Below are 11868 nucleotides of genomic sequence, written 5' to 3' on the forward strand. Positions count from 1 at the left end.
GCTCAAGACCCCACAACCCACCCTGAACCCACACAGACCCCAAAACCTCTGCCCAGGACCCCAAAACCCCCCTGAGCCTGCTTGGGACCCCAAAACTCTCACTGACAGCACCTGGGACCCCAAAACCCTGCCTGGGACCTCCAGAACCCTCCCCAAACCCACCTGGAACCCCAAAACCCTCCTGAGGCTGCCCGGGACCCCTATTTCCCCTTGCTCGCCCCCCATTCTGGGGTGCCCTCAGGTGCCCCCAGGTGCCTCCAGGTGTTCCCCAGTTGCCCCCAGGTGTCCCCAGGTGTCCGCAGGTATCCCCAGGTGCCCCAGATGTCCCCCAGGTGTCCCCAGGTGTCCCCCAGGTGTCCCCAGGTGTCCCCAGGTGTCCCCAGGTGTCCCTCAGGTGTCCCCCAGGTGTCCCTGGGTGTTCCCCAGGGTGTGCCCAGGTGTCCCCCAGGTGTCCCCCAGGTGTGCCCAGGTGCTGACGGTGTCCTCCAGGTGATCATGGTAACCGGGGACCACCCGATCACGGCCAAGGCCATCGCCAAGGGCGTGGGGATCATCTCTGAGGGCAACGAGACCGTGGAGGACATCGCAGCACGACTGAACATACCTGTGAGCCAGGTGAACCCCAGGTGAGACACCCCTGTCAGCCAGGTGAACCCCAGGTGAGAGCCAGGTGAGCCCCAGGTGAGCTCCAAGTGAGACAGGGCAGCTCCAGGTGAGACAGGTGAGACACGGCTCAACATCCCCACCAGCCAAGTTAACCCCAGGTGAGCTCCAGATGAACTCCAGGTGGACCAGGGCAACCCCAGGTGAGCCAGAGGAACCCCAGGTGAAGCCCAGGTGAGCCCCAGGTGAAGCCCAGGTGAGCCCCACGTGATCTCCAGGTGAGCCAGGTGAGCCAGAGGAACCTCAGGTGAGCTCCAGGTGAGACATCCCCATCAGCCAGGTGAAACCCAGGTGAGACAGGTGAGCCCCAGGTGAGCTCCAGGTGAGCCAGGTGAGCCAGAGGAACCTCAGGTGAAGCCCAGGTGAGCCCCAGGTGAAGCCCAGGTGAGACAGGTGAGCCCCAGGTGAGCTCCAGGTGAGCCAGGTGAGCCAGAGGAACCTCAGGTGAAGCCCAGGTGAGCCCCAGGTGAAGCCCAGGTGAGACAGGTGAGCCCCAGGTGAGCTCCAGGTGAGCCAGGTGAGCCAGAGGAACCTCAGGTGAGCTCCAGGTGAGACATCCCCATCAGTCAGGTGAAACCCAGGTGAGACAGGTGAGCCCCAGGTGAGCTCCAGGTGAGCCAGGTGAGCCAGAGGAACCTCAGGTGAGCTCCAGGTGAGACATCCCCATCAGTCAGGTGAAGCCCAGGTGAGACAGGTGAGCCCCAGGTGAGCTCCAGGTGAGCCAGGTGAACCCCAGGTGAGCCCCAGGAATTTTGGGATCCTATGGACTTTTCCCATGAATTTTGGGGTCCCAGGGAGTTTCCCAGGAATGTTGGGGTTCCGGGGGGTTTTCCCAGGAATTTTGGGGTGCTGACCCCCCCCAGGAAGGCCAAGGTGCGTTTGGTGCATGGTCACACCTGAAGGACATGACCTGGGAGCAGCTGGGGAGGGGATTTTGGGGTGATCCCAGGGATTTTGGGATCCTGTGGGGTTTTCTGGGATTTTGGGAATTTTGGGGTGCCGATTTTGGGGCGCTGACCCCCAGGGAGGCCAAGGCGTGCGTGGTGCACGGCTCGGACCTGAAGGACATGAGCTCGGAGCAGCTGGACGAGATCCTGCGCAACCACACCGAGATCGTGTTCGCCCGCACGTCGCCCCAGCAGAAGCTGATCATCGTCGAGGGCTGCCAGCGACAGGTGACAGCCCCCCGGCCCTGTGTCACCTGTGTCATCTGTGTCACCTGTGTCACCTGTGTCACCTGGCCCACCGCTGGCACCTCATCACAATGTCCCCAATGTCCCCAATAACGCTGATGCCCACGAGTGTCCCCAAAGCCTCCAATTCCTCTGGTATCCACAGTGTTCTCCATATTCCCAATGTCCCCAGTGTCCCCAAGTGTCCCCAGTGTCCCCAAAGCCACCAATGTCCCCAATATCTGCAGTGTTCCCCATATTCCCAGTGTCCCCAGTGTCCCCAAAGCTACCAACGTCCCCAAATGTCCCCAAAGTCCTCAGTGTTCCCAGTATCTCCAGTGTTCTCCACATTCCCAATGTCCCCAGTGTCCCCAAGTGTCCCCAGTGTCCCCAAAGCCACCAGTGTCCCAAATATCTGCGGTGTTCCCCATATTCCCAATGTCCCCAGTGTCCCCAAAGCCCTCAATACCTCCAACGTCCCCAAGTGTCCCCAAAGCCAACAGTGTCCCCAAATGTCCCCAAAGTCCTCAGTGTTCCCAGCATCTCCAGTGCTCCCCATATTCCCTATGTCCCCAGTGTCCCCAAAGCCACCAATGTCCCCAATATCTGCAGTGTTCCTCATATTCCCAGTGTCCCCAGTGTCCCCAAAGCCACCAACGTCCCCAAATGTCCCCAAAGTCCTCAGTGTTCCCAGTATCTCCAGTGTTCCCCATATTCCCTATGTCCCCAGTGTCCCCAAAGCCACCAATGTCCCCAATGTCCCCACTACTCCCAATGTCCCCAATATTCCCAATGACCCCAATGTCCCCAGTGTCCCCAAAGCCCCCAATACCCCCACTGTCCCCAAAGCCCCCAATGTCCTCAATGACCCCAAAGTCCCCGGTGTCCCCAATGTCCCCAATCTCCCCAATGTCCCCAGTGTCCCCAAAGCCCTCAATGTAACCAATAACCCCAATATCCCCAATACCCCCAATTATTCCCAATGGCCCCAATGTCCCCAACGTCCCGGTGTCCCCAGGGCGCCATCGTGGCGGTGACGGGTGATGGCGTCAATGACTCGCCGGCGCTGAAGAAGGCGGACATCGGCATCGCCATGGGCATCGCGGGCTCGGACGTGTCCAAGCAGGCGGCCGACATGATCCTGCTGGACGACAACTTCGCCTCCATCGTCACCGGCGTCGAGGAAGGTCGGGGACGGACACCGGGGTTTGGGGACATTGGGGACATGGGGGGTATTGGGGGAACTGGGGGCATTAGGGACATCAGGGATATTGGGGATGTTGGGATATTGGAGTATTGGGGGTGTTGGGGATATTGGCGACACTGGGGACAATTGGGTCATTGGGGGCATTGTGACTATTGGGGGTGTTGGGGACATTGGGGACATTTGGGATATTGGGAGCATTGGGGATATTTGGAGCATTGGGGACATTGGAGGTATTGGGACATTGGAGACTTTTTGGGGACATTGGCGATATTTGGGACATTGGGGACATTGGAGACACTGGAGGTAATGGGGACATGGGGGACACTGGGGACATTTGTGGGCATTTGGGACATTTGGGGACAATGGGAACTTTTGTAGGTGTTTGGGACATTGTGGACATTGGGGACATTGGAGACACTGGGGACATTGGGGATATTTGGGACATTGTGGACATTGGGGACATTGGAGACACTGGCAACATTGGGGATATCTGGGACATTGGGGACATTGGAGACTGGGGACAATGGGGACATTGGGGACAATGGGGACATTTGTAGGTGTTTGGGATTTTGGGATATTGGGGGCACTGGGGACATTGTGGATATTTGGGACATTGGGATATTGAGGACATTGAGGGCATTGGGAGCACTGGGGGCACTGGGGACATCTGGGGACATTTGGGGACACTGCTGTCCCCTGGCAGGCCGCCTGATCTTCGACAACCTGAAGAAGTCGATCGCCTACACCCTGACCAGCAACATCCCCGAGATCACCCCGTTCCTGCTCTTCATCATCGCCAACATCCCGCTGCCACTGGGCACCGTCACCATCCTCTGCATCGACCTGGGCACCGACATGGTGAGGGGACTGCAAATCCTCCTGGGGACCCCAAATCCACCCCAAATCCGCCCCAAATCCACCCCAAATCCCCCTGTCCCTGGGCACCGTTACCATCCTCTGCATCGACCTGGGCACCGACATGGTGAGGGGACTGCAAATCCTCCTGGGGACCCCAAATCCTCCCCAAATCCACCCCAAATCCATCTCAAATCCACCCCAAATCCACCTCAAATCCCGCTGTCCCTGGGCACCGTTACCATCCTCTGCATCGACCTGGGCACCAACATGGTGAGGGGACCCCAAATCTGCTAAAACCCACCCCAAAATCCACCCCAAATCCACCCCAAATCTATCCCAAATCGCCCTGGGCACCGTTACCATCCTCTACATCGACCTGGGCACTGACATGGTGGGGGCACCCCAAATCCTCCCAGGGACACCAAATCCATCCCAAATCCATCTCAAATCCATCCTGGGCACCAACATGGTGAGAAGGGACTCCAAATCCACTTGGGGACTCCAAATCCACCCCAAATGCATCCCAAATCCTCCCGAGACACCCCAAATCCACCCCAGGGACCCCAGACCCTCCTGTCCCTGGGTGCTGCCACCATCCCATGATGTGTGATACTGGGTGACACTGGGTGACTTTGGGTGACACTGGGTGACACTGAGTGACACCAGGTGACACAAGGTGACACTGAGTGACACCAGGTGACACCGGGTGACACCACTGTCCCCTCAGGTCCCCGCCATCTCCTTGGCCTACGAGGCGGCCGAGAGCGACATCATGAAACGGCAACCGCGGAACCCCCGCAGCGACAAGCTGGTCAACGAGCGGCTCATCAGCATGGCCTACGGCCAGATCGGTCAGTGGTCACTCTGGGGTCAGTCATGGTCAGTTGTGGTCAGTCTGGGGTCATTCGTGGTCATTCATGGTCAGTCTGGGATCATTCATGGTCATTCATGGTCAACGAGCGGCTCATCAGCATGGCCTACGGCCAGATCGGTCAGTGGTCACTCTGGGGTCACTCAGGGCCATCAGCATGGCCTATGGCCGGATTGGTCAGTGAGGGCTCCCAAGGTGATCCCAAATGTTGTGGTTTTTATCCTGGTCCCTCAGGGATGATCCAGGCCCTGGGCGGGTTCTTCATGCACTTTGTGATCCAATCCCATGGTTTTTATCGCAATTTGTGGTTTTTATCCCAATCCCCATCCCGATCCCTCAGGGATGATCCAGGCCCTGGGCTGGTTCTTCATGCACTTTGTGATCCAATCCCGTGGTTTTTATCCCAATCTGTGGTTTTTGTCCCAATTCCAATCCCACAGGGATGATCCAGGCTCTGGGCGGGTTCTTCACGCACTTTGTGATCCAATCCCGTGGTTTTTATCCCAATCTGTGGTTTTTATCCCCATCCCAATCTTGGTCCCTCAGGGATGATCCAGGCTCTGGGCGGGTTCTTCACCTACTTCGTGATCCTGGCGGAGAACGGGTTCCTGCCGGGGACGCTGCTCGGGATCCGCCTGGCCTGGGATGATCGATCCAAGAATGACCTGGAGGATTCCTACGGGCAGGAGTGGGTGAGGGACCCTAAAACCAACCCTACACACCAGTTACACACCCCTTACACACCAGTTACACACCAGCTACACACCAGTTACACAGCCCTTACACTCTGCTCCAAATGACCTGGAGGATTCCTACAGACAGGAGTTGGTGAGGCGCCCTACACTGAGTCTGTACACTGGTTACACACTCCTTGCACATCAGTTACACATCCCTTACATACCAGTTACACACCAGTTACACACTCGTAACACTCCTGGGATGATTGCTCCAAGAACAACATGGAGGATTCCTAGGGGCAGGGTGAGGGTTACACACCAGTTCCACACCTACTTGCATCCCATTTCCACACCCATTTCCACTCCATTTCTGCCCAATTTCCTCTCCCATTTCTGCCTCATTTCCACCTCCTTTCTCCCATTCACTCCCGGTTCCTGGTTTCCCCCGTCCACTCCAGGTTTCCTCCTCACTTTCCCCCATTGTTCACTCCCAGTTTCCTCTCAGTTTCCTCCCTGTTTCCACCACTGCTCACTCCATATCCCCGTTGTTCACTCGGTTCCCAGTTTTCCTCATTGTTCACTCCCAGTTTTCCCTGTTTCCTCCCAGTTTCCTGGTTTCCTTCCCAGTTTCCTCCCCAGTTTCCTCCCAGTTTCCTGGTTTCCTTCCCAGTTTCCTCCCCAGTTTCCTCCCAGTTTCCCCATTTTTCACTCCCAGCTTCCCCCGTTGTTCACTCCCAATTTCCTCCCCGGTTTCCCGTGTTTCTCACTCCATTTCCACATTTTGCACTCTGGTTTCCCCCGTTGTTCACTCACTGGTTTCCTCCATTGTTCACTCATGGTTTCCTCCCCAGTTTCCCCCGTTGTTCATTCCCAGTTCCCCCGTTTTTCACTCCCAGTTTCCCCCATTGTTCACTCCCTGTTTCCTCCCTGGTTTCCCGGTTTTTCACTCTGGTTTCCCCATTGTTCACTCCTGGTTTCCTCCCCACTTTCCCCAATTTTCACTCCCGGTTTCCCCCATTGTTCACTCCCAGTTTCCCCCATTTTTCACACTGGTTTCCTCCCCGGTTTCCCCAGTTGCTCACTCTCTGTTTCCTCCCCATTTCCCCGTTTTTCACCGTTCCCCGTTTCCCGCAGACATACGAGCAGCGCAAGGTGGTGGAATTCACGTGCCACACGGCGTTCTTCGCCAGCATTGTCGTGGTGCAGTGGGCGGATCTCATCATCTGCAAGACGCGCCGCAACTCCGTCTTCCAGCAGGGCATGAAGTGCGACAAATCACCCCAAAACCGCCTCAAAAACACCCCAAAACCACCCCAAAATCCCGTCCAAAACACACCTGAAATCATCCCAAAATCACGCCAAAATCCCGTCCAAAACACACCTGAAATCATCCCAAAATCACGCCAAAACCCCGTCCAAAACACACCTGAAATCATCCCAAAATCACGCCCAAATCCCACCCAAAACGACCCCAAAAATATCCCAAAAATCTCACACAAAACGAGAAAAATTCCCCCAAAATCCACCTCAACTCCGTCTTCCAGCGGGGCATGAAGTGTGACAAAACACCCCAAAAACACCCTAAAACCAGCTCAAAACACCACCCAAAACCACCCCAAAATTCCACCCAAAACCAGCCCAAAATCCTACCCAAAACCCACCTGAAATCATCCCTAAATCACCCCCAAATACCCCAAAACCCTACCTTGAACTCAGCCCAAAATCACTCCAAAACCACCTACAAATCACCCCAAAATCTCACCCCAAACCACCCCAAAATCCCACTTAAAACCAGCCAGAACTCTCCAAAAATCCACCTCAACTCCATCTTCCAGCAGGGCATGAAGTGCAACAAAGCACCCCAAAAATGCCCCCAAAACACCCCCAAAAACCCCCCAAAACCCTACCCAAAACCAGTCCAAAAACCTAGCCAAAACACACTTGAAATCATCCCAAAATCACCCCAAAATCCACCTCAACTCCGTCTTTTAGCACAACATGAATTGCACCAAAATACCCCCAAAATACCCCAAAATGCCATCCCAAAACCATCTAAAAATCCTACCCAAAATCACCCCAAAGTCGCCCCAAAATGTGCCACAACTTCATCTTCTAGCAGGACATGAAGTGCAGCAAAACACCCCAAAATCATCTGAAAATCCTGCCCAAAATAACCCCAAAATCCAACCCAAAATCCACTTGAAATCGTCCCAAAATCACCCCAAAATACCCCAAAATCCTACCTCGAACTCACCACAAAATCCCACCCCAAACCACCCCAAAATCCCACTTCAAGCCAGCCAAAATTCCCCCAAAATCCGCCCCAACTCCATCTTCCAGCAGGGCATGAACTGGGGACCAAAACACCCCAAAAACTCCCCAAAAATACCCCAAAACCCTACCTAGAACACACTTAAAATCATCCCAAAACCACCCCCAAAAATACCCCAAAACCACCCCAAAATCCCATCCAAAACCAGCCCAAAATCCCACCCAAAAACATCTGAAATCATCCCAAAACCACCCCCAAAATACCCCAAAACTACCCCAAAATCCTACCCAAAACCATCCCAAACCCACCCCAAAACCCTAAAACCTCTCCCATCCCCCTAAAACCCCCAAATGCACCCAAAAATCCCAAATCCCCCTCCCACAAACCCACTCCAAATCCTTGATGCCCCTTCTAAACCACCTAAAAAAAATCCCCAAACCTCTCCAACCCTAAAAAAATCCCCAAATACCCCAAAAAACCCCAAATCCCCCCAATTTTTTAGGAACAAGATCCTGATTTTCGGGCTGCTGGAGGAGACGGCGCTGGCGGCGTTCCTGTCCTACTGCCCGGGCATGGGGGTGGCTCTGCGCATGTACCCCCTCAAGTGAGGGTCACCCCAAAAATCCCCACCCCAAAAAAATCCCCAATTCCCCTAAAAATCCCCAATTCCCCTTCAAATCCCCTCCAAAAACCCCGCCAAAACCGCTAAAAAACTCTAAAATCCCAAATCCTACAAAAAGCCACAATGCCCCTACAAAATCCCCAGAAATCCATTCCAAAACCCCATCCCTCTTCCAAATGATCCAAAAAACCCCAAAACTGCTCCAACGCCCCTCAAAAATCCTGAATCCCCCCAAAATCCCCAATTCCCCTTCAAATGCCTCCTCCAAAAATCCTAAAACTGCTTCAAATCCCCCCAAAAAACCCAAATCCCAAAAAAGTCCCCAATTCCCCTAAAAATTCCCACAAAGCCACCCCAAAACCCATTCCTCTTCCTAATACCCCTCAAAAAATTCTAAAAATCCCCCCAAAAATCCCAAATCACCCCAAAAATCCCAATTCCCCTCCAAACTCCCTCCAAAAAAATCCCAAAACCACTCAATCCCCCCTTAAAAAAAACCCAAAACCTCCCCAAATTCCCAATTCCCCTACAAAACCCCCATCCAAAAAAATCCCAAAACTGCTCAACCCCCCCCAAAAACCCCCAGATCGCCCAAATCCCCTAAAAAAATCCCAATTCCCCTACAAAACCCCTCAAAAAAATCCCAAAACCATTCAACACCCCCCCCCCAAAAAAAAAATCCCAAATCCCCCAAAATTCCCCTCCCAAAAAAAATCCCCAACCAACAAAAAAAATGGGGGGAAAATGAAAATATTGGGGGTGGAATCTCCAAAAATGGGAATTAAAAATTTGAGGGGGAATTAAAAAATTGGGGGGAGGCAAAAACGGAGCCCCGACCCCCCCCGGGATTTGGGGTCCCCCAAATTTTGGGGTCCCAATTTTGGGGTTTTTGTGTGCCCAGGGTGACCTGGTGGTTCTGCGCCTTCCCCTATTCCCTGCTGATCTTCGCCTACGACGAGGTCAGGAAACTGATCCTGAGGCGCTACCCCGGAGGTGAGACCCCAAAAAAAATTGGGGGGACACCCTAAAAAATGTAGGGGGAAAAATGTGGGGGAGGGAAATGGGGGAAATTTTTAAAAAATGGGGAAAATGGGAATACAATGAGGCAAAATTGGGAATAAAATGGGGGGAAATCCCAAAAAAATGGAAACCCCAAAAAATTGAATCACCATTAAATGGCAACCCTAAAAAATGGAAACCCAAAAATGGGAATATTACAAAATGGAAACCTTAAAAATTGGAACCCAAATAGATGGGAACCTTAAAAATTGGAAACCCTAAAAGAATCGGAATCCTAAAAGATGAAATCCCCAAAAATGCGAATCCTAAAAAATGGATACTCCAAAAAAAAATTGAGACCTTAAAAGAATGGAAATCCCAAAAAAATGGAATCCCAAAAGATGGAAACCCCCAAAAAATGGAAATCCCAAAAATCGGAATACCTAAAAACGGGAACCCTAAAAGAATGGAAATCCCAAAGATGGAAACACCAAAAAATGGAAATCGCAAAAGAAGGAAATTCTAAAAAAATGGAAACGCCAAAAAATGGAAATCCCAAAAATGGGAGCCTTCAAAACTGGAAACCCTAAAAGAATGGAAATATCAAAAAACTGGGAACACTAAAAGAATGGGAACCCCAAAAAAGGGGACGGAACCCAAAACCCAAGGGGAAAACCCCATAAAAATGAGGAAGGCACCCCAAAAAAACAAACACCGAGGATTTGGGGGATACCCAGATTGGGAGATTTGGGGTTTGGGGATTTGGGATTTGGGGGTTTGAGGATTTGGGGGTTTGGGGATTTGGGATTTGGGGCTTTGGGATTTGAGGATTTGGGGGTTTGGACATTTGGGATTTGGGGATTTGGTGTTTTGGGATTTGGGGATTTGAGGATTTGGAGATTTGGGGTTTGGAGGTTTGGGGTTTGGAGGTTTGGGGATTTGGGGATTTGGGGATTTTGGGATTTGGGGATTTTGGGATTTGAGGATTTGGAGGTTTGGACATTTGGGATTTGGGGATTTGGGGATTTGGGGATTTGGGGGTTTGGGTATTGGGGATTTGAGGATTTGGAGGTTTGGACATTTGGGATTTGAGGATTTGGGGGTTTGGGTATTGGGGATTTGGGGATTTGGGGGTTTGAGGATTTTGGGGTCTGGACATTTGGGATTTGGGGATTTTGGGATTTGAGGATTTTGGGGTCTGGACATTTGGGATTTGGGGATTTTGGGATTTGAGGATTTGAGGGTTTGGACATTTGGGATTTGGGGATTTGAGGATTTGGGGATTTGGAGATTTGGGGATTTGGGGATTTGGGGATTTGGGGGTTTGGGGATTTGGAGATTTGGGGATTTGGGGATTTGGGGGTTTGAAGATTTGGGGGTTTGGAGTTTGGGGATTTGGGGATTTGGGGATTTGGGGGTTGGGATTTGAGGATTTGGGAATTTGGGGATTTGGAGGTTTTGGGGCTTTTGGGATTTGGGCTCCCCCTGACGCCCCCTCCCTTTTTTTTTGCAGGCTGGGTGGAGAAGGAAACCTATTACTGATCCCCTCCCCCCCATTTTGGGACCCCCCCGGAGCCCCTCCCCCACCCCAGCACTAACCCGGGGGGGGTCGGGACCCCCTGAACTGGGGGCGCACCCGGACCCCCCCTGCAGAGCAATAAACCAGTTTAACCCCCCCGTGTACTGGGATGGACTGGGATGGACTGGGAGGGGAGGGGCAGGGGACCTTCAAACCCCTCAAATTCCCCCAAACTCCCTCAAATTCCCCCAAACTCCGCCCAAATTTCCTCAAATTTCCCCAAAAACTCCTTCAAATTCCCCAAAGTCCCACAAATTTCCCACAATTCCCACAAATATTCCCAGATTTTCCCCAGATTTCCCCCAAATTGCCCCGAATTCCCCTCAAAGTTTCCCATAAATTCCCCCCCAAATTCCACTAAATTTCCCCTAAATGTCCCCCCAGTTTTCTCCCAATTTTCCCCCTAATTTCCTCCAACTTCCCCAATTTCCCCTCAATTCCCCCAATTGCCTCCAAATTCTCCCCAACTTCCCCCCCAAATTGCCCCCAAATTTCCCCCAAATTTCCCCAGATTCCCCCCAAAATTTCTCCAAATTCCCCCCAGATTCCCCCCTACATTTCCCCCAAACCCCCTCAATTTTTCCCTAAATTTCCCCCAAATTCTCCCCCAAATCTCCCCAAAATTCCTCCAAATTTGCCCCAAATTTCCCCAAATTCTCCCCCAAAATTCCCCCCAATGTCCCCTCCGTGTCCCCAAGGGGGGGTCCCCTCTATTTTTAGCTCCCTCCCTCCTCCCCCCAGCTCGGATCCTCTTTCCCTTCTCAAAAAGGAGCGGGGAGGGAGGGGGGGACACTCGGGGACACTTGGGGACATTTGGGGACACTTGGGGACATTTGGGGAAACTTGGAGACATTTGGGGACATTCAGGGACAGAGGGACAGGGAGGATCGGGCTGGGGGCAGTGCCACCGTCCCGCTGTGTCCCAGGGAGGTGACACCGCGTCCGTCT

At 53.0% G+C, this 11868-nt stretch overlaps 1 protein-coding gene across 8 annotated transcripts in view; it reads left to right on the forward strand.

Annotated features, from left to right (window-relative positions):
• The window catches only part of LOC132084841 (sodium/potassium-transporting ATPase subunit alpha-2), a 28333-nt gene extending 17316 nt beyond the window's left edge, over positions 1-11017 (forward strand). For 4 of the 8 annotated variants that reach the window (XM_059490093.1, XM_059490092.1, XM_059490094.1 and 1 more), the window contains 10 exons: positions 490-626; positions 1688-1838; positions 2854-3022; positions 3746-3900; positions 4628-4751; positions 5318-5463; positions 6583-6713; positions 8223-8324; positions 9244-9335; positions 10855-11017. In XM_059490093.1, coding sequence (XP_059346076.1) covers positions 490-626; positions 1688-1838; positions 2854-3022; positions 3746-3900; positions 4628-4751; positions 5318-5463; positions 6583-6713; positions 8223-8324; positions 9244-9335; positions 10855-10883 — 1236 coding nt within the window. In that variant the 3' untranslated portion in view covers positions 10884-11017. The other 4 variants (XM_059490097.1, XM_059490099.1, XM_059490098.1 and 1 more) reach the window with 4 other exon arrangements.
• Positions 11018-11868: the final 851 nt, after the last annotated feature.

The sequence above is a fragment of the Ammospiza nelsoni genome, chromosome 28, assembly GCF_027579445.1.
Source record: "Ammospiza nelsoni isolate bAmmNel1 chromosome 28, bAmmNel1.pri, whole genome shotgun sequence".
NCBI classification, from domain to species: domain Eukaryota; kingdom Metazoa; phylum Chordata; class Aves; order Passeriformes; family Passerellidae; genus Ammospiza; species Ammospiza nelsoni.